Genomic DNA, 23,629 nt, shown 5'->3' on the forward strand with positions numbered 1-23,629 from the left:
TTTCTCCATTGTATATTTTTGCCTCCTTTGTCAAAGATAAGGTGTCCATAGGTGTGTGGATTTATCTCTGGGCTTTCTGTTTTGTTCCATTGATCTATATTTTTGTCTTTGTGCCAGTACCATACTGTCTTGATGACTGTAGCTTTGTAGTATAGTCTGAAGTCAGGCAGGTTGATTCCTCCAGTTCCATTCTTCTTTCTCAAGATTGCTTTGGCTATTCGAGGTTTTTTTTTTTTTCCATAAAAATTGTGAAATTATTTGTTCTGGTTCTCTGAAAAAATACTATTGGTAGCTTGATAGGGATTGCGTTGAATCTATAGATTGCTTTGGGTATTATGCTCATTTTCACTATATTGATTTTTCTGATCCATGAACATGGTATATTTCTCCATCTATTTGTGTCTTCTTTGATTTCTTTCATGAGTGTTTATAGATTTGTGGCCCAGGATGTGATCTATTCTGGAGAATGTTCCATGTGCACTTTTGGAATTCTCTTACTTTTTCTATGATCCAATGGATGTTGGCAATTTGATCTGGTTCCTCTGCCTCTTCTAAGTCCATATTGAACATCTGGGAGTTCACAATTCACGTACTGTTGAAGCTTGGCTTGGAGAAATTTGATCATTACTTTGCTAGTGTGTGAGATGAGTGCAATTATGTGGTAGTTTGAACATTCTTTGATATTGCCTTTCTTTGGGATTGGAATGAAAACTGACCTTTTCCAGTCCTGTGGTCACTGCTGACCAAATTTGCTGGTATATTGACTGCAGCACTTTCACAGCATCATCTTTTAGGACTTGAAATAGCTCAGCTGGAATTCCATCACTTTCACTAGCTTTGTTTGTAGTGATGCTTCTTAAGGCCCACTTGACTTCACACTCCAGGATGTCTGGCTCTAGGTGAGTGATCACACCATCATGGTTATCTGGGTCATGAAGATCTTTTCTGTATAGTTCTTCTGTGTATTCTTGCCACCTCTTCTTAATATCTTCTGCTTCTGTTAGGTCCATACTGTTTCTGTCCTTTACTGTGCCCATCTTTGCATGAAATGTTTCCTTGGTAATCTAATTTTCTTGAGGAGATCTCTAGTCTTTTCCATTCTATTGTTTTCCTCTGTTTCTTTGCATTGATCACTGAGGAAGGCTTTCTTATCTCTCCTTGCTATTCTTTGGAACTCTGCATTCAGATGGGTATATCTTTCCTTTTCTCCTTTGCCTTTCACTTCTCTTCTTTTCTCAGCTATTTGTAAGGCCTCCTCAGACAACCATTTTGCCTTTTTGCATTTCTTTTTCTTGGGGATGGTCTTGATCACTGCCTCCTGTACAAGTGTCATGAACCTCTGTCCATAGTTTTTCAGGCACTCTGTCTATCAGATCTAATCCCTTGAATCTATTTGTCACTTCCACTGTATAATTGTAAGGGATTTGATTTAGGTCATACCTGAATGGTCTAGTGGTTTTTCCCTACATTCTTCAATTTAAGTCTGAATTTTATAATAAGGAGTTCATGATCTGTGCCACAGTTAGCACCTGTTTTTTTTTTTCCTGCCTCTGTAGATGTTCTCCATCTTTGGCTGAAAAGAATGTAATCAGTCTGATTTCAGTATTGACCATTTGGTGATGTCCATGTGTAGTCTTCTCTTGTGTTGTTGGAAGAGGGTGTTTGCTATGACCAGTGCATTCTCTTGGCAAAACTCTGTTAGCCTTTGCCCTGCTTCATTTTGTACTCCAAGGCTAAACTTGCCTGTTACTCCAGGTATCTCTTGACTTCCTACTTTTGCATTCCAGTCCCCTATGATGAAAAGGACATCTTTTTTTGGTGTTAGTTCTAGAAGGTCTTGTAGGTCTTCATAGAACTGTTCAGCTTCTTCAGCATTAGTGGTTGGGGCATAGACTTGGATTACTGTGATACTGAATGGTTTGCCTTGGAAACGAACAGAGATCATTCTGTCATTTTTGAGATTGCACCCAGGTACTGCATTTCAGACTCTTTTGTTGACTGTGAGGGCTACTCCATTTTTTCTAAGGGATTCTTGCCTACAGTAGTAGATACAATGGTCCCCGGAATTAAATTTGCCCATTCCAGTCCATTTTAGTTCACTGATTCCTAAAATGTTGATGTTCCCTCTTGCCATCTCCTGTTCGACCCCTTCTTATTTACTTTGATTCATGGACCTAACATTTCAGGTTCTTACACAGTATTGTTCTTTATAGCATCAGACTTTACTTCCAGCACTAGTCACATCCATAGCTGGGCATTGTTTTCACTTTGGTTCTGTCTCCTCATTCTTTTTGGAGTTATTTTTTCACTCTTCTCCAGTGACATACTGGAGACCTACTGACCTGTCTTTCGGTATCAAGTCTTTTTGCCTTTTCATTCTGTTCATGGGGTTCTCAAGGCAAGAATACTGAAGTGGTTTGCCATTCCCTTCTCCAGTGGACCACGTTTTGTCAGAACTCTCCACCATGACCCATCCATCTTGGGTGACCCTACGTGGCATGGCTCACAGTTTCATTGAGTTAGACAAGGCTGTGGTATATGTGATCAGTTTTTATTCACATAGCATAATGTTTTCAAAATTCATCAACACTATAATATATATCATATAGCATGATTTCATAACTTTTTATGACCAAGTAATAGTCTGTAGTAGGTATATACTGCGTTTTGTTTATCCATTCATCTGCTGATGATTATATGGGCTATTTCCATATTTTGACTACTGTGAATAATAATGTTGTTAACACACATGCATATGTATTTGTTGAGTACCAGTTTTCAGTTCTTTTGGGTGTTTACCTAGGAGTGGAATTGCTGGATTAGGTGGTAATTCTTGTTTTTTGAGGTGGGAGGGGCTGTGCTATGTGGCATGTGGGATCTTAGTTCCCCAGTGAGGGATCAAATCTGTGTTCTGTGCCTTGGGAGCATGGAATCTTAATCACTGGCCTTCCAGGGAAGTCCCTGGATCAGATGATAATTCTGTTTAACTTTTTATTTGTTTAGGTTTTTGAGGACCTGCCAAACTGTTTCCACTGTTTTGAACCATTTTATAGTTCTGCCAGCTGTGTATGTGAAAGTCGCTCAGTTGTGTCCGACTTCGTTGCGACCACATGGAGTTAACTGCAATCCCATACAGTTCATGGACTTCGCTGGGCCAGAATACTGGAGTGGGTAGCCATTCCCTTCTCCAGGGGATCTTCCCAACCCAGGGATTGAACCCAGGCCTCCCATATTGCAGGTGGATTCTTTACCAACTGAGCCACCAGGGAAGCCTAGCAGTGTACGAGGGTTCCAGTTTCTCCACATCCTCACCAACACTTACTTTCTGTTGTTTGTTTGTTTGTTTTTTAAATATAGCATTTAATTATAGCATAATTCCCATTGGGAATGGTACTTCATTGTGGGTTTGATTTGCATTTTCCTAATTATGAATGATGTTGAGCATCATTTCATGTGCTTTCTAGCCATTTGAATCTCTTCTTCAGAGAAATGTCTGTTCAAGTCCTTTGCCCATTTTAAAAATCATACTTTTTGTTTTTGCTGAGTTGTAAGACTTTTTAAAAATATATTCTGGATGCTAGACCCTTATCAGACACATGATTTGCAAACACTTTCTCCTATTCCAAAGGTTGTCTTTTTGCTTTCCTGATAATGTTCTTTGGTGCATAAAATTTTTTGTTATCGATGAAGTCCAATTCATCTATTTTTTCTTTTGTTGTGTGTACTTTTGGTGTTATACCTAAGAATCCATTTTCTGTTTTTAAAACTTTATTTTATTGAAGTATAGTTAATTTACAGTGTGTTTAATTTCTGCTGTACAACAAAATGATTCAGATATACATATACATATATTTGTTTGTTTTTTGTTTTGGCCACACAACATGGCTTGCAGTACCTTCCTCAACCAGAGATTGAACCTGTGCCATGGCAGCGAAAGTCATGTCTGATTCTTTTGCAACCCCATGGACTGTAGCCCATGAGGCTCCTCTGTCCATGGGATTTTCCCAGGCAAGAATACTGGAGTGGGTTGCCATTTCCCCCTCCAGGGGATCTTCCTGATCCAGGGATTGAACCCATGTTGCCTGCACTGCAGGCAGATTCTTTACTGCCAAGCCACCAGGGAAGCCCTAGGCCACTAGGGAGCTCTCTATGCATTCTTTTCATATTCTTTTCCATTATGATTTATCACAGGATATTGGATAGTAGGATCTTGTTTTTTATCTATTCTCTATATAACAGTTTGTATCTGCTAATCCCAAACTTCCAACCCATCCCTCCCCCATCCCCTCTCCCCAAACCCCTCTCCCCCTTGGCAACCACAAGTCTGTTCTCTCTGTGAGTCTGTTTCTGTTTGTGTATATGTTGATTAGTATCATATTTTAGATTCCACATATAAGTGATATCATATGGTATTTGTCTTTCTCTTTCTGACTTACTTCACTTACTGTGATAATCTCTAGGTCCATCCATGTTGTTGCAAATGGCATTATTTCATTATTTTTTGTGCCTAAGTAGTATTCCACTGTATATATGGACTTCATTTTCTAAGAATCCATTTTTTAAAAATTTAAATTAATTTCTTTAGGCTGTGCTGGGTCTTCGTTGCTGCACTGACTTTTCTCTAGTTGCAGCAAGTAGGAGCTACTCTCTATTGCAGTGCACGGGCTTCTCATTTTGGTGGTTTCTCTTGTAGCAGAGCATGAACTCTAGGGCACGTGGACTCAATAGTTGTGGTTCGAGGGCTTCAGAGTGCAGGCTCAATAGTTGTGGAGCATGGGCTTAGGTGGGCTTCCCTGGTGGCTCAGATGGGAAAGAATCTGCCCACAGTGCAGGGAGACCAGGGTTTGATCCCTGGGTCGGGAAGATCCCCTGGAGGAGGAAATGACAACCCACTCCAGTGTTCTTGCTTGGGAAATCCCATGGACAGAGGAGCCTGACACACACACACACACACACACACACACACATTGGCTTAGTTGCTCCATGACATGTGGGATCTTCCCAGACCGGGGATCAAACCCATATGCCTCCTGCATTGGCAGGCGGTTTCTTTACTACTGAGCCACCAGGGAAGCCCTAAGAATCCAATTTTAAACCTAAGGTCATGAAGATTTACTAGAGCCTCTTAGGGTGGGGCTCATCTCATGGCTCTTGATATGTTGATATCTACTCCTCATGGTCACTTTCTAACCCAACTCTACCCCCTATCCTGGGTCTCAGTGGAAGAGGCTACTTTGCCACCCAGGATCCTCCCCTTGATGATCAATTGCTAAGTGACCAAGGTAACCCATGCCTAGGGATTCCCCCCTCAGGATTTTGCTTCATTATCATTCATGCTGCTGCCTCTGGCTTTTGAACAACTGCAGTGAATTGACCTAGACTTGATTGAAGGTGTTTTTCTGATACCACGCAGAACTAGTGTGTGTGTGCTAAGTTGCTTCTTTAAATGCAAATTATTTCCAAATCATCAAGAATTCAACACGTTGATTTTTCAGCAAATTAGCTTTCATCATTTGAGTTTTAGGAGATTTGATGGTTTGGTGAGTTGGCCAGCTAGTCTGTTGGTTTATGTGTGTGTGTGTATAAAGACATTTCTTTTTTAAGGAACTGGGTCATGCCATTATAGATGCTGGGCTTCTGAGAACTCTGAAAACCTCTGAGTTTCTGCCACTTTCAGGGCCCAGGGGTGGTGGGAGAGGCAGAGGAACCCTCCCTAGAGGGACTGGGCCTGACTGGGCAGGCAGAGGCTCCTCTTAGCTCAGCAGCGCCTCCTTGCTGCTGATCAGTGCAGGCACTCTTAGGGCCACAACCCTATCCAGCTCCTGGGTGTAAGGTCCCTAGGAGCCAAGGGTGGTTGCAGGGAGTATGCCCAGTGTGGGAACTGTTGGGTGTAGGGCTAGGTCAACACCCCTGACCTGACAGGTACTGTGACTTCACCTTCGACTCGGTCCTCCCTGCCCTCCTTCAGGGCCATGAGCAGTGAGGCTAAGAGCCAAGGGTGGGGGAATCTGACATCTCACACTGAGAGATCTTTTAATTCAACCAATCAATTCCTTACTGAGCACCTGCACTATCCTAGGTGCTGGGGACACTGTGGTGAACAGAACAGATAGAAACCCCTGCTCCCCAGGATGCTGTCATTCTGGCAGGGACAGCAAACAGTGAACAAAGGATGTCAGAGGGATTAATGCCCTAAAGAAAATAAAGCAGGGAGGTGAAGTAGAACGGCCTGAGGTAGTGATCACTTACCAGTGGTGATCAGAGAAGGCCTCTCTGAGGTGAAACATGAACTGAAACCAGAACAATGATCTGAAGGAGCTAGCTATGCATCGGTCTGGGGGATGGGTGTTCCAGGCAGAGGACAGCAGAATGGTCCTGAGTTGGGAATAAGCTTGGCTAGTGACAAGGATGCAATAAGGGCAGAGATGCTTCCGGCTTGGGTTTTTCCAGTACACACTCCATCTTGGCTCAGTGTGGTAACACAGGGGAGAAGGAGGAAGGGGACAGGAGGGAGGAGAGAGGCTCTCTTGGAGTGGGGCTGGTGAAGGTGGTAGTGGGAAGATAAGCACAGGAGGTAGGTGTGGATACCTGGCATTTGGGTGACTCTGCTGGGAGTGGGGCCAGCATAGAGTTTATCCTTGAGGACTCAGTAAGTCAGGATTAGAATGGGGAGGGTGGAGGGGGATAGGAAGTATGGGGCACTTCTGGACTGTTTGGAGGGCCCCGGGAGCCACCTTACCTCCCTCCCTCCTTCATTCATTCTCTCCCTTCCTGGGGGAAGCTCTACATCTGGGGAGAGCCCTGGATACAGGTGGCAGGTTCTTCCCAACCAGTGATCACCTAACTCTTGCAGTTCATGCCTGAGCTGTAAGATGGTGGGCTTGATCTGTAGGATTGAAGATTCTAGATCAGAGTCATCTTGCTGTCTCTCTCTTTTAGTCAGAGGTACAGACACAGCCCCCTAAGTGACCCAGAGACACCCATGTACAGTGACCATGGGTTATTCACACAGCCACAGCATGCAAACCCAGACACAGGCACAGAGACTCTGACATACACAATAGGAAACTATGTAATAGCAAACAGAGACACCCAGTATTGTGACCATCAGTCACTCACAAAGGAACATAAATCCCATAGATACCCACATGCCATGTGGAGACACACAGCTCATGCGCACAGGTATGAGCAGAGCCTATGTAGGCTAACACACAGCAATGCCTAACCAGAGCTATACAGACACAATCACACAGGTACATAAACAAGAAAAGGTGCTGAGAAGCAAAGGGGCATGCAGACTGGGGTCACACACACCCAGAAGCAGCCATAGAAATTCTCCTGAAACACACTGTCAGACATAGGCACATGGAAGGGAATATGTTTGTCACATCTGGTGATGGTGATATCCAGTATGGTCTTTTTGGGATGTGGCAATCATTAGTGATCACTGCCTGGATCTATATTTTCCTTAGGAGGTAGGCTATAGTGAAAAAAATAAGTAAAAAAGTCACAATCAAACATAATTATGGACCATAGCTTTTAAGCTGGGTAAAGAGGGAAGTGAGGACATGAGAGAGGTCTGAAACAGTGAAAATGTAGTGGGGTCAGTAAATTCTGAGTCCTAATAAGGTTGAAGGATGTGATGGTTAATTTTATGTGTCAACTTGACTGGGCCATGGGGTGCTTCCTATTCCTATGACCATGTGCTCTGCTGGCCTAGAGGCCTTAGTTCTAAAAGGAGGAATGCTTCCATCAGGAGATGCAACAATAATTCCACTGAAATGAAAGTTAAGATCTACTGCCCTACTGCTTTGATCTTTTTGTGCCTCTGAATCAATGGTAAAGAAGGGAGTTACTAGGGTGACTGATTCTGACTACCAAGGAGAAATTGGACCACTACTCCACAATGGAAGTGAGGGAAACATCTGGAATACAGGTGATCTCTTAGTAATACAAGTAATATAGGTAATCATCCGATGATTAAGGACAAAATGGAAAAATTACAACAACCCAATTCAGGCAGGGCTATTAATGGCCCAGATCCTTCAAGAATAAAGGTAAAAACCACAACCAGCTGATGTTCTTGCTGAAAGCAAAGGGAATATGGAATGGGTTGTGGAGGAAGGTGGTTATGAATACCAACTACAAGCACGTGACCAGTTACAGAAACAATGATTATAATTGTGAATACTTCCTCTTTATTTTGTACTATACTGAATTTTTGTGCCCCTCAGAATTCATATGTTGCAACCCTAATCCCCAATGTGTTGGACTTTGGTGGGTTTTTTTTTTTCCATTTATTTTTATTAGTTGGAGGCTAATTACTTTACATCATTGCAGTGGTTTTTGTCATACATTGAAATGAATTAGCCATGGATTTACATGTATTCCCCATCCCGTTCCCCCCTCCCACCTCCCTCTCCACCCGATCCCTCTGGGTCTTCCCAGTGCACCAGGCCCGAGCACTTGTCTCATGCACCCAACCTGGGCTGGTGATCTGTTTCACCCTAGATAATATACATGTTTCGATGCTGTTCTCTTGAAACATCCCACCCTCGCCTTCTCCCAGAGTCCACAAGTCTGTTCTATACATCTGAGTCTCTTTTTCTGTTTTGCATATAGGGTTATAGTTACCATCTTTCTAAATTCCATATATATGTGTTAGTATACTGTAATGGTCTTTATCTTTCTGGCTTACTTCGCTCTGTATAATGGGCTCCAGTTTCATCCATCTCATTAGAACTGATTCAAATGAATTCTTTATAATGGCTGAGTAATATTTCATGGTGTATATGTACCACAGCTTCCTCATCCATTCGTCTGCTGATGGGCATCTAGGTTGCTTCCATGTCCTGGCTATTATAAACAGTGCTGTGATGAACATTGGGGTGCACGTGTCTCTTTCAGATCTGGTTTCCTCGGTGTGTATGCCCAGAAGTGGGATTGCTGGGTCATATGGCAGATCTATTTCCAGCTTTTTAAGAAATCTCCACACTGTTTTCCATAGTGGCTGTACTAATTTGCATTCTGGTGGGTTTTTAAAAAACTTTTATTTTCTTTATTAAAAAATTTTTATTTTATATTGGAGTATATAGCTGATTAACAATGTTGCATTAGTTGTTGGAAGAAGAGGTGGTGGTCAAAGAGGGAGAACCTTGAAATTGAGGTTGTAGAGAGGTTGCAGTTAATGTTACTGATATAGGTTAGGGTATAATGATGGGAGTGGGTGGCTAAAGGAGGATGAGCACAATATTAATGGAGAAGAAATGCTCATGGAACGGAGAGACTAGAGGTTTGGAATGTGTATTTTGTGTTTTTTTTAAATTTAAATACTTATTTATCTATTTTGGCTGCACTGGGTCTTAGTTTCAGCACGTGGGCTCTTCGTTGAGGCATGTGGGCTCTCTACTTGTGGCATATGGGCTCCAGAGCCCACAGGCTCAGTAGTTGGGGTGTGTGAGCTTAGTTTCTCCATGGCATGTGAAGTCTTGCCATGGATTGAACCCACATCTTCCACATTGCAAAGCAGATTGTTAGCCACTGGACCCCCAGGGAAGTGCCTGGAATGTGTTTTGAATCCACCATCTTTCAGATTTTTAAATCACCAAGGTTCTAAACAAGAGGAATTGGAGAGGGTGACAGTGAGCCAGGGAAAATAATCCTCAAAACCTAAAGAGGAATGATGAGGGGTGTGGCAGATGACTGTAACAAAGATGCAGAGAAGTCCATGTAGACTGATGCTTCTGCCTCAGAGGAGCTGGAGGGCTTCCTGAGTAGGGATAGAACATGATCTGGGGGCTGCACATGAAGTGCAAGGACATCTATGCCTCCTAAATCACTGGTCTGAGAGCTGTGGGAGTAAATTCACTGCTCAAGAGTGCTTCACTACTGTCCAGGAAGATTCGTGTTTCCACTGGAGCAAGAAGGCAAATTCAACCTTCAGGGAAGAGGTTGAGGGTGGAGGGATTCTGCTGATGACTAAGTGTGAGTTCTAGAAGGCAACTTCTCACAAGATGGGTCAGAAAAGAGAGTTTGGGGACTTCTGTCTCCAGCCATGATGTACTCCATCCAGGGACTAGAATTACCTTCTTGCCTTAACTAAAAAACCAGATAAAATACATGGAACAATGGTTTATAGATATTAGACAACAGGAAACATGAGACCATGTTTCCTCAGAGAAAGCAAACAAATGAATGAACCATGATTACCTGGAGAGAATTTCCATGTTCAGTGCAAGCATGTGTGTGCAGGGGTGAGTGGGGCAGGGGGAGGACTCAAAAATAGCCAGGTGGTTTCCCTGAATTTAGAAGACACAGTTAAGAGTTTGTGGCAGTCACAGCAGCTCGAGTTCTCAGAACAGGCAGAGTGCTATGGAGGAAAGAGCTGCGCACAGAGAAAAAGCTGTGGAGATCTACAGAAGGTTCCCTTCAAGTCTTCAACCAAGTACCAATCAGCTTACATATATGTGATGAAACTTCCTGAGGCCAGAGAAAGGCCACTGAAAAGGATCAGGAGGAGCAATTGTCAGAGACAGGAATAGTTCATCTCCAGACCAGCTTAAGTGGAAGAACCTCCTAGTATGTGAGGCATTGAATAGAGAACTCAGGAAGGTATTGCCTTGGTACTAAAGTGGTAGTGGTGGTTTAGTCGCTAAGTTGTGTCCAACTCTTGTGATCCCATGGACTATAGCCTGCCAGGCTCCTCTGTCCATGGGATTCTCCAGGCAAGAATACTGGAGTGGGTTGCCATTTCCTTCTCCAAGGAATCTTCCCAACCCAGGAATCAAACCTGGGTCTCCTGCATTGCAGGCAGATTCTTTACCAACTAAGCTACGAGGGAAGTAGCTATCAATCAAATTAGCCCTGGACTAAAGGCTATTCAGGTCCTGCCTAAAAAAAAACTTAAAAGAAAGCCTTAAAAGGATCAAACTGATAAACTGTATCCTAGAACAAAGCCCAATCCCGCCCCCCAATTTTTTTAAGTACCAAAAAAAAAAAAAAGCACTCACATTTTACTCATTATAAAATTTACAATGTCTGGCATCCAATAAAGCAGAGAAGCAGGAAAGTACAACCCATAATAAAGGGGAAAAGAATCCAAAGAAAATGACCCAGATGATAGAACCAATAGACAAAGAACATTAAAACAGCTATTACAATCATAATCCATACGTTCAAGAAGGTAGAGGAGAGCATAAGCAGGGCTGAAATAGAGCACCCAAGGAAGACCCTACCCCACCCCCTGCTCCCCTCAAACTCAGAGCTGAGATCCAGTCCCTATTGGAGAGAATATGATTGTGGTTCTCTGACTGGTGGGACTTGCTAGAAATCTGCTTTCTGGAACTTGGCAGAAATCTACCCTCTAGGGTGCCAAAGAAGGCTGTTCATGGGGAAAGTGTGTCATTCCAGGCACTCTGCTACAAAGCTCCCTGAGGGAGGGTGCGGGGTGGGAGGCGGTGCGGGGAGTTGCTGGCCACTGGGCACTGCTGGTTGTCAAGTGTGTTTGTTGCAAGAACTAGAGATGCTGTGTGAGTGTTTCACAAGCAGAAGCAAACAAGCAGAAGCAAACTGCTACAGGACTGGCTGATGGGGGATTCCAGGGAGGATCAGCTGGCCTCTGTGCTGGTGGCCACCATGCACGGCAGGAGCCAGGCACTGGAGGGTGTGTGGGTGCTTCATGCCCCTAGTGCTGGAGAAAAGTGTGTATGCTGCAGGACCCTGCAGAGTGGACACCCCAGAGCTAGTAAGCAGAAACCATTTTCTTCCTTGTAGTGTCTCTCTAGCTCTACTGGCTAAAATTCAGGGCTGGCTGGCAAAGGAAAAAAATATTTAAATGGACCAGATCCATTTGTGCAGAGCAGGCAAGTATAGAGAGTGGATTTGAAGCCAAGAGGAAAGAAACAGTACGTGGCACAGTCCACCCGTTTGACTACTCAGCTTCTGTGTGCACCCTTTTGAATCCTTAAATTCTTGCACAGCAAAACAGGAGCCTGGTGGGCTGCTGTCTATGGGGTCGCACAGAGTCGGACACAACTGAAGCGACTTAGCAGCAACAAGATATAGCTGTCTCGTAAGAGAGAAAGTTATGACTCTGTCCCCCAAGTGAGGAGACATACAGACCCAAAGCCATTGTATCCATTGCTGGCTGTTAACTATTCCTCAAATTTAATCATAGTCCCATTGATACTCCATTATCTAAAGACTAAATTAGAAAATTAACTTCTAACAACTATTGGTACATAAAATAAAAATCAGGAGAAAGAAAAAGAAAGTGGCTAGCACATACAAATAAATAAAACAAGCAAAAAGAAAATAGGCAAAGCTACAGTAATACTTATTTCTGTGTTTGATCATGAGGCTGAAGTCACCGTCAATGGCTTCCTTCTTCCACTACCCATTTTGTATTTCCCCTGCCTTCTTCCAGAACCTCAGATGCTTTTTCACCTGATGGCGTGGCTCAAACTTTCATTCCCAAGTCTTCAATCATCCCGCCAGTTTTTGGTTGCTGTAGTTCTCTATTATTTTTTACTATTGGGCATATAAGTACTAAGAGGCACCCCAGATAATCCTCTGGGTTGCAGACATAGTCCTTATTGCCTTTGTTGTATAGCAGCAACCTGATTTCCCCTTGGTAATGAAGATCAACCATTCCAGCCAGTGAATTAACTCTATGTCTCCCCCCTCCCACACTTTTTTTTTGGCCTATAGTTTCATCGCCATAGAGCCTAAAATATCTCACTTTCCCATGCAAAGGACCCATTGATGTACCCCCTGGTAGGGGCATCTTCCACTGGCAGAGAAGACTCATCAGAATTTAGAGCATCCCCAGGTTCAATAGAGTCTTCCCATATGTACCCATTCCATCTTAGAGGATCCTATTCCTTCCTTATCAATGCCCTTAGTTTCATAGTAGACACCCTGTGAGGCTAGGAGTTCAACTTGCATTGTAATTCAGCCAATCACAGGATGAGATTCTGTGTCTGATTTTTCAGCAGGAGATGACTGATGTTCCAGCTCAAAGATAGTCAATCAGGCAGTGAGGAATTAATTGTCCATCACTAGCCTTTTTATTCTATTCTAGATTTCAGTTGATTGGATGAGGCCCAGTCACATTGGGCTTTACTCAGTCTACCAATTCAAATGTTAATCTCATCCAGAAACACTCTCAAAGGCATACCCAGAATAATATTTAACCAAATATCTGGGCACTCCATGGCCCAGTCAAGTTGACACATAAACATCAGAGGGACTTATATATCCAAACGAGCAAAACTCAGAGTTGCCAAGATGGGAAACAAAAATTCTGCAAGTGAGTTATTAGGTGTAATAATTAGAGGGACCACTCCTAATTCTACCCCTTGATTTCAGGATCATTTATACTGGCTGGTGGGAGACAGCACCATATAATGATCTCTGATTCAGAGTATATACTGCATCCTATGAAACAGAATCCCATCCTTTTAAGGTGTTATTTCACACCTAGCATCATAATTGAGTCTTCAAAACCATTTCATCTCTCAATTAGGCCAGCTGCTTCTAGATGATATGGTAATACCAGTCAATTTCATAGGCATGAACATTTTGTTACATATTCTTTGTTGTGAGATGAGTTTCTGGACCAGATGCATGGCTGTGCAGACGAGTCCATAGATGGTGGTGCTGACACAAACCTTATGAGTGGGGAAAGGAAAACTATATCTAGACAATGAGTCTAGTGCTGTGAAGATGAATCTCTGGGGACAGAGATGATGGAAGAAGTCTCTTCTTTCTCCATGATGAAAGAAGTCCAAGATAATTAACCTGCCACCAGGTGGCTGGTTGGTCCCCACACAGAATAGCATCATACTGGGGATTCAAACTTTGGTCTCCATTGATGGCAGATTAGTCATTCTGCAGTAGCATTAACCACACCACCCTCAGTAATGCAAAGACCATATTGTTGAGCCTGGGCAGTTCTATCACTGCCACTTCATTCATGGGCTTCTATGGACTGAATTGTGTTCCTCAAAATTCATGTTGAGGACTTACCTGGTGGTCCAGTGGTTAAAAATCCACCTGCCAATGTAGGAGAGACATAAGAGGTCAGAGTTTGATCCTTGAGTTGGGAAGATCCCCTGGAAGAGGGCATGGGAACCCACTCTAGTATTCTTGTCTGGAGAATCTTGAGAATAGAGGAGCCTGGTGGGCTACAGTCCATGGGGTCAAAAGAGCTGGACATGATTGAAGCAACTTAGCATGCACCCACAGGGCCATTAATCTGTGCATTCCCCCAGGGATGAGTTATCACTTCTGGTTTACTAATTTTGAAGGGAGTGGAGATTCACTTCCCTTTAGCCCTTCTTACAGTAATGCTTTCATTATTATCAACAAGTTGATGTGGGGATTATGCCAGTTTCTAAGTATGTATACCCCAGGGATAAGCTCCAAAGTCTCATCTAAATATCATCTAATTCAGATATGGATGAGACTCAAGGTACAATTCATCTTGAGGAAAATTACTCTCCAGCTATGAACCCAACAAGTTTTGTGCTTCCAAAATGTGCTGTTAGAACAGGCAGAGGGTAGACATTCCCATTCCAAAATGGAGAAATAAGAGAGAAGAAAAGAATGACAAGGGCCTGGGCAAATCCAAACTCCAAGGGGCCAATTCCATTAGACCTTAAGACCTGAGAATAATGCTCTTTGGCCAGATGCTCTGCTCTGTAGGCCCACTGGGGTGGAGGTCCATCTTCTAGATACAGTGGGGTGAAGCACAATGGTGTGGCTTTGCTGGGTTGGGCCCTCAAGGCTTTGGGCAGCCAGCTCCCAGGCCTTTCTCCACCAGGCCCCCATGGCTCTTGCATCTGGAGTCCTGAGCCTGCAGCTCTGCCAGGAGGCCCAATCCTTTGAAATCTAGGTGGAGGTACCATATTTCCTTTGTTCTTGTGGATGTAGCCCATACTACCGCAGGGTGCTGGAGCTGCACCTGGGAGAGACCAATGCTGAGTGAGGTAGCAGAACTCACCACCATATGAGGTAGTGCCCATCAATGTGCTAGTGGCTCCTCCTTTGAAGTTACTCTGCCCCCAGGGCCTTTGTGCTCTGGGCCTGTGATCAGAGGGGCAGTCCTGATGATCTCTGGATTGCCTTCAGGGTTATTTTCCCCTTACAGTCATTCCTGGCCCACAGAAGGGAGCAACCACAGAGCTTTCCAAGGGTGCAGGTACACATCTCACTAAAGGGTTTCTTAATGTCTTGGTGAAGTTAGTGTATTCTGAGTCTTGTCATGGAACATAGTTGGGGATTGCATGCAAGTCTTACATGATAAATCCTGTCCAACATTCCTATTGCTCTAAGCCTTTGGATTCCTGCCTCCATATCATGCCAGGACACCTCTAACATCTCAGCCTCTTTAATGGTAAGCCACAATTGAGTCTCAGTTTCAGTCAACCAACCAAGAAAGCACTTAGAGCGTGTGCTGACACATTAAATCCAGAGTCTCAAGTAAGCGTACCCATATCAATGAATTCTGCCTAATCTAGAGTTATATTTTGCCCTCCTTCATCTAACACCCATAGAATCCTCTTCTGCACATATTCCCCAGGTTTCTGCCACTATATATTAGCAAACCCTTGCAATTATTTTGGTGTATAAGTGATTTCCAACTTGGTCATAGTGTGCACTTGTTCCTCATGCTTAGATTTGACCTCAGTTATGGGTCTGTCAGTGTAGGGGGTGGTTGTGGTGGGTCTTGAGAATGAGCATCTCTTTTCAAGGCACCTGGACCAGTTGAGTTTATCACAGCATTTTCAAAGAGAGAAAGGTTAGTTTCGGACACTGAAAGGCAAGCTACTTCCATTAGTAAGGAAGGCTCAGAATGACTTGGTAGCTCAAGACTGTGAGTTTCATCTGGGGCCAAGCAGATGTTCCCATTCCAAGTTTCAGGATCCCATTCTTTACCAGTCAATACCATAACTTTCACATGAGAAATTTGTCAAGACTGTGAATTCAACTGACATTGTAATTCAACAATTTATACAATTAAACATGTGTTAAATGTTTAACAATATTAGCCCTGTTGCTAGCATCAGGAAAGCTCTCTGGTTCTTAGGTTGTGACTTGAACTGAGAAATGAATGGACCCAAGCTTGTTATATGGCTTCCTGACAGCTCAGTGGTAAAGGATCTGCCTGCAATGCAGGGGACATGGGTTCGATCCCTGGGTTGAGAAGATCCCTTGGAGGAGGAAATGGCAACCTACTCTAGTATTCTTGCCTGGGAAATCCCATGGACAGAGGAGCCTGGCGGGCTACAGTCCATGGGATTGCAAAGAGTCAGACACAATGACTAAACCACTCACCATACACACACACACACACACACACACACACACACACACACACACACACATGTATACACATATACATACACACTTTTCCATTATGGTTTGTCACAGAATATTGAATATAGTTCCCCTGTGCTATACAGAATTACCTTGTTATTTGTGTGTGTGTGTGTACTAAGTCTCTTCAGTCGTGTCCAACTCTTGCAACCCTATGGACTGATCCAGCCAAGCTTCTCTGTCCATGGGATTCTCCAGGCAAGGATACTGGAGTGGGTTGCCCTCCTCCAGGGGATCTTCCCAACCCAGGGATTGAACCCACATCTCCTGCAGCTCCTGCATTGCAGGTGGATTCTTTACCACTGAGCCACCAGGGAAGCCCTACCTTGTTGCTTATTCATCCTATATGTAATAGTTTGCCTCTGCTAATCCCAAACTCCCATTCCTTCCCTCCCCTACCCATCTTCCCCTTCACAGCCACAAATCTGTTCTCTATATCTGTGAGTCTGTCTTTGTTTCATAGATATGTTGATTTGTATTGTATCTTAGATTCCACATATAAGTGATATCATATAGTATTTGTCTTTCTCTTCTGACTTACTTCACTTAGTATGGTAATCTCTAGGTCCATCCATGTTGCTGTAAATGGCATTATTTCATTCTTCTGATGGCTTAATAGTGTTCCACTGTGTGTGTGTGTGTGTGTGTGTTGTTGCCCACTTGCTAAATCATTTCTGACTCTTTGCAACCCCATGGATTGTAGCATGCCAGTCTCCTCTGCCTCCACTATCTCCCAGAGTTTGTTTGAATTCATGTCCATTGAGTTGATGATGCTGTCTAACCATCTCATTCTCTGCTGCCCCTTTCTCCTTTTGCCTTCAGTCTTTCCCAGCATCAGGGTCTTTTCCAGTGAGTTGGCTCTTTGCATCAGATGGCCAAAGTACTGGAGCTTCAACTTCAGCATCAGTCCTTCCAATGAATATTCAGGACTGATTTCCTTTAGGATTGATTGGTTTGATCTTCTTGCAGTCCAAGGGACTCTCAAGAGTCTTCTCCAACACCACAGTTCAAAAGCATCAATTCTTCAGCACTCAGCCTTCTTTATGGTCCAACTCTCACATCCATACATGACTACTGGAAAAACCATAGCTTTGACTAGACAGACCTTTGTTGGCAAAGTGATGTCTCTGCTTTTTAATACACTGTCTAGGTTTGTCATAGCTTTTCTTCCAAGGAGCAAGTGTCTTTTAATTTCATGGCTGCAGTCACCATCTGCAGTGATTTTGGAGCCCAAGAAAATAAAGTCTCTCACTGTTTCCACTTTTTCCATGTCTATTTGCCATGAAGTGATGGGACCAGATACCATGATCTTAGTTTTTTGAATGCTGAATTTTAAGCCAGCTTTTTCACTCTCCTCTTTCACCTTCATCAAGAGGCTCTTTAGTTTCTCTTCACTTTCTGCCATTAGAGTGGTATCATCTGCATATCTGAGGTTATTGATATTTCTCCTGGCAATCTTGATTCCAGCTTGTGCTTCATCCAGCCTGACATTTCACATGATGTACTCTGCATATAAGTTAAATAAGCAGGGTGACAATATACAGCCTTAATGTACTCCTTTCCCAATTTTGAACCAGTTCATTGTTTCATGTCTGGTTTTAACTGTTGCTTTTTGACCTGCACAGGTTTCTCAGGAGGCAGGTAAGGTGGTCTGGTATTCCCATCTCTTGAAGAATTTTCCACAGTTTGTTGTGATCCACATAGTCAAAGGCTTTAGCATAGTCAATGAAGCAGAAGTAGATGTTTTTCTGGAATTCCCTTGCTTTTTCTAGTAACTAGTTTCATGTTTAATTAAATAACTGAGAGAAAGTTTATGTACATCAGGGGCTGGGAATCTTGGAGGCTGTATTAGAGTTCTGCCTACCACAAGGAGGGCATACTTCCTGACATATTCTATGAGTTCAGTATTTACCCTGAATGAAAAAAAAAAACGTGAAAATGTCAGTCAGTCTGTTGTGTCCGAGTCTTTGTGACCCTTTGGACTGTAGCCCACCAGGCTCCTCTGTCCATGGGAGTTCCCAGGCAAGAATACTGGAGTGGGTTGCCATGCCCTCCTCCAGGGGATCTTCCCAACCCAGGGATCAAACCCAGGTCTCCCTCATTGCAGGCAGATTCTTTACCATCTGAACCACCAGGGAAGTCTGGTATTACTCTAATCTTATATCAAAACCAGACAAAGAAATCCCTGGAAGTTATTTTATGGATACCAACAAACTGATTCTAAAATGTAAAATGGAGAGGCAAAAGATCTAGTATAGCCCAGTCAGTATTGATAGAGAAGAACAGATTTGGAGTACTGATATTACCTGATTTTAAGACTTACTATGAAACTTAGTATTTAAGACAGTGTGGTACTGGCAAAAGAATAGACAAATAGATCAGTGGAACAGAATAGAGAGCCCAGAAATAGACCCACATATATGTGGTCAAATGATCTTTGACAAAGGAGCAAAGGTAATAACAATGGGACAGAGATAGTCTTTTCAACAGGCTGTTGACACCTGTTAGGATGGCTATTTTCAAAAACAACAACAAGGACAACAAAAGTGTTGGTGAGAATAGGGAGAAATTATAACCCTTGCACACTGTTGGTGGGGATGCAAAATAGTATAACTACTATGGAAAAACAGTATGGTAGGTTCTCAAAAATTAAAAATAGAACTATCATAGGATCCAAGAGTCCCACCTCTGGTTATTTATCCAAAAGAATTGAAAACAGTATCTCAAAGAGATATGAACACTCCTATGTTGATTGTAGCACTATTCACAATAACCAAGATGTCTAAACAACCTAAATGTCCATTGACAGGTGAATGGATGAAGAAACATGGTATATACATACAGTGGAATACTGTTCAGCCTATAAAAATAAGAAAATTGCACTATGCAACAACAGGGATGAACTCTGAGGACATTATGCTAAGTGAAATATGCCAGTCACAGTAGGAAAAATACTGCATGAATCTACTCATATGAGGTATCTTAAGTAGTCAAATTCATAGAGTCAAAGAATGGAATGGTGGTTGTCAAGGGCTGGGGCGAGAGGGAAATGGGGAGTTACTAATCAATGGGCGTAAAGTCTCAGTCAAGCAAGATGAATAATCTTTAGAGAGCTACTGTGCAACATTGTATCTATATAGTCAGCAATAATAATAATTTGTACACTTAAAAATTTAACAGAGTAGATCTTAAGTTCAAGAGTTCTTATCACAATAAAATAAATGGTACTGAAACAACTGGATATCCACATGCCAAAAAAAGCAATCTAGACACAGAACTTATACCCTTCACAAAAATTAACTCAGATGCAATGAAAATGCAAAATTATAGAACTCCTAGTGTTGCAGAATCCAGTAATCGAGAAACCAAGCACCACACTTGGAGAGTTGGAGAACTCAGGTTTATTACGCCGGCGGGCCCAGAGGAGTTAACACTCCAAGCTCTGAGCCCCAAACAAAAGGGGTTACAGAGTTTTTATAGACAGACTATAGTGGGCAACACTAGCTGCTAATAGGCTGGTTTAAACTAAGGGGTTTCGCGTGCGTGTGGGAACAGCAGTCAAGATAGGGAGGGGGATGCCTGACCTTTACACGGACAGGCATGATTAAGCAGGTTTGCAGGGGCTGGGCAGTTTGCAAAGAACAGGACAAGGGTGAGTGAGATAAGCTCCAGTTCCTAGTATTGTGAGTCCCCACTTTCTGAGACCTATGTGATCCAGACATTGCAAGGAGCAAGCTTGAGTTACAGAGGCAGAAGGAGCAGGAGGTGATGTAAAATTTTAACGTTTCCTCTTCACTAGAAGATATTATAGGAGAAAAATGTAGACGACCTTGTGTTTGGTGATGACTTTTTAACTACAACACCAAATACATGATCAATGTAAGAAAGAATTGATAAGCTGAACTTCTTTGAAATTAAAAAGTTCTGCTCTGTGAAAGACAGTGAGGAAAATGAAAAGACCAGTCACAAACTGGGAGAAAATATTTGAAAAAGAGATATTTGGTAAAGGAATATTATCCAAAATATGCAAAAAATTTATGTCTTTGCATACAAAATACAAAAAGACAACTTATGTCCATACAAAAACCTGCATGTGGATGTGTATAACTGCCTTTTTCATAATTACCAAAACTTGGAAGCAACCAATATGTCCTTCAGTGGGTGAAGGGATCTATAAACTCTGGTACATTCAGACAGTGAAATACTATTAAGTGCTAAATAGAAATGAGCTATCAAGCCATGGAAAAACAGGGAGGAACCTTAAATGTATATACTAAGTTAAAGAAGCTGATCTGAATAGGTATGATTTCAAATACGTGACATTCTGGAAAAGGCAAAACTCTGGAGACAGTAAAAAGATAGTGGTTGCCAGGGCCTAGGGGGAAGGGGTGAGGGATAAATAGACAGAGTACAGAGAATTTTTAGAGAAGCAAAATTACTTTGTATGATATTGTAATGGATGCATATTACAGAGTGTACAATACCAAGAGTGAACTCTAATGTAAACTATGGACTCTGGGTGATAATGATGTGCTAATGTAGTGGTGCAGGATGTTGTTAATGGGGGAGACTATGCACGTGTGGGGGGCAGGGGATATATGGAAAATCTCTGTACTTTTCTCTCAGTTTTGCTATAAATCTAAAATTGCTCTAAAAATAAAGTCTATTAAAAAAGAAAACTACAGGTCAAATATCCCTCATAAACATAGATACACAAATGAATGAATAAAAAGATGCTTTCTCTCTCTCTCTATATATATATATATACATATATTATATATATACACACACACAATAAAATACTACTCAGCCTTAAAAAAGAATAAAATCTTGCCATTTGTGACAGCATGAATGAGGGCATTAAGCTAAGTGAAATAAGTCAGATGGAGAAAGACATTTGTATGATTTCATGTGTGGAAATATGAAATCATATTCACTCATATGTGGAATATTTTAAAAAACAAACAAGCAAAACAAAAACAAACTAGGTATAGAGTACAGATTGGTAGTTATCAGAGGGGAACAGGTATGGGGATAGGGAGAAATGGGTAATGGGCATCAATGCTATGGTGCTGGATAGAAACTAGACTTTTGGTTGTGAGCATGCTCTAGGGAACAGAAGTCTAATTATAATGTTGTGCACATGAAAATTATATAATGTTGCAAATCAATGTTATTTCAAAAAAAGAGGAGTAGACAGTTATGGGGATCCTTTCACGATGTATATAGATATAAAATCATGTTGTAAGACTTTATTTATTTATTTATTTATTTATTTTTTAAATTAACTTCTCTTTTAATGTTAATAGGCTCCATACTGATAATGTAGTTCTAAAGAACTTATTCTCAAATTCTATTAAGTTTAGAGGTAAAAATGGCTTAGAACATAAAAGTTTACAAGAATAAATGAAAGTATGAAATGAGTCACCCTGCGTAGAGATGCTCAATACTGATATTTGGACACATGACCAGCTCTGTTAATATCTGTCTAATTCACTGATTCAGCTATGCTACAAAAACCTTAATAACCAACTGAATCTCTTTCTTGCAAATAGGACAAGAAGCCCCAGCCTTCTTTAGTCTTCTAGCACAATGAAAACAAGTGACAAGATGGCCTGTCCTCCCGTGAATGATGTTTCCGTCTCGTGGTCTTTTCTCACACAGACTACATGGCTTCAAAAGATTCTGGCAATCCTCCATGTTTTCTGTATCTTTCCTCTGTTCAAAAAGGTTATCTGACTGTTCTACCATGCTTGATATGGTCTCTTGGCTTTCAGAACTATGAGCCAAATCCAAGAATTCCACTGAGTTGCAAGGATCAAAATGTTGAGAGTTTTCTTCCTTATTGTATATATCTTTAGGTCTAACAACTGGAGCTGATACAGTTCTTCTGCAGTCAGGGACATCAATTCCTTCACTTTCTTGCTTTTCAGGTATGGCAGTGATATCAGATGTGGAGAGAGAATGGGTTAACTTGGAATAATCTGTGTACCAATCCTTCCTCAAGGCCCAGCAACGAAAACAGTACCTCTTGCTTGGAGAGTTAAATTTCTTGCACTCAGTACACTGCCACTCATCCTCAGAGGTAACTTCTGTGTCGCTATCATCACTTATGGATTCAGGGTCCTCCAGGTCATCATTTTTTCCCATGTCAACCACCTTTTTGTCTCTCACTTTCCCTACTTCTTCACTTGTTTGTTCAGGATCAGCAGCTTCAACTTTTATCCCAACACCGAATTGCTCTGACACTGATTCATTCAAAAACCACAAGTCATCTGTGGTGTCTGAAACGATGGCAGTACCTATATCCTGATTTGTCTGTAAATCAGTTGAACCATTACTTCTAGGTGTATAGTTATTTCTCAAGTTTCCCAAAAACCACCAAGGCAAGCCAGCTACATCCCACTCCTCAAACCCGAGGTCCAGTCTTGATGTCTCTTCTTGAGTTAAATTTGCTACCAAGTCTTCATCTGCTCTAGAATTTCTGCACTTATACTGTGAGGTAGGCAGTGTGGGAATATTGCCTTCTTCAGTTCTCTTCCTGGAACTGGGGCTTTCCTCTACACTTTGCTGTAGTAGCAGTAGCTAGTGTGACAAGATTCTTTCTTAGCATATCATAGAGAGGGCTTGGATCTTTCACAGAGAAGCTCTGACGACCCAGTAGTTCTCCCAAAAGATCTCCACCACAATATACCATATGCTGCTCCTGCTGATCATAAAGCTGCTTCACCATTATATACTGGCCTAGATAATGCATAACCTCTTTAACAGTGAACATTTCACCTTGTGCACCTGCTGCTTGCAAAATCTTCAAAAGAGGCAGTTTTGGTCGTACCTGATTGGTTTGTTCTGGAGAGATCCTGCAAGCACTGTCAGATGCTGAACGCTGGGCAGAGGTGGAAAATGATGTCATTTTGGCAGTGAAGTGATGTGAAGTCCGACCTCACGGCCGTTCCATGAGTCGCTTTCCGCCGAGCCCGGGGGTGAGGGGGCGTCACTCAACTGTCCCTAAGGTCTTAGCAGCATTTTGAAACGGCGAGTAGTGTAAGACTTTAAATACATGACAGTTTTGTCAATTATACCTCAATAAAGCTGGGAAAAAACCCACATATAGATGAGTTTTTAACAAAATTCTACCAAATCAAATCCAACACAATATATGAAAAGAATGATACATAATGACCAAGTGGGTTTTAATCCCAGGAATGTAAGGTTGGTTTAGCACTTGAAAACCAACCAGTGTAATTCA

At 42.2% G+C, this 23,629-nt stretch overlaps 1 protein-coding gene across 1 annotated transcript; it reads right to left on the minus strand.

Annotated features, from left to right (window-relative positions):
• Positions 1–21,814: 21,814 nt before the first annotated feature.
• LOC110127440 (protein Mdm4-like) lies at positions 21,815–23,419 on the minus strand. The gene is given in 2 exon segments (XM_070462797.1): positions 21,815–22,957; positions 22,959–23,419. Coding segments are annotated over 2 exon segments (1,407 nt in total). The 5' UTR covers positions 23,294–23,419; the 3' UTR covers positions 21,815–21,885.
• Between the last annotated feature and the right edge of the window lie 210 nt (positions 23,420–23,629).

Source organism: Odocoileus virginianus, unplaced genomic scaffold (genome assembly GCF_023699985.2).
Source record: "Odocoileus virginianus isolate 20LAN1187 ecotype Illinois unplaced genomic scaffold, Ovbor_1.2 Unplaced_Scaffold_14, whole genome shotgun sequence".
NCBI classification, from domain to species: domain Eukaryota; kingdom Metazoa; phylum Chordata; class Mammalia; order Artiodactyla; family Cervidae; genus Odocoileus; species Odocoileus virginianus.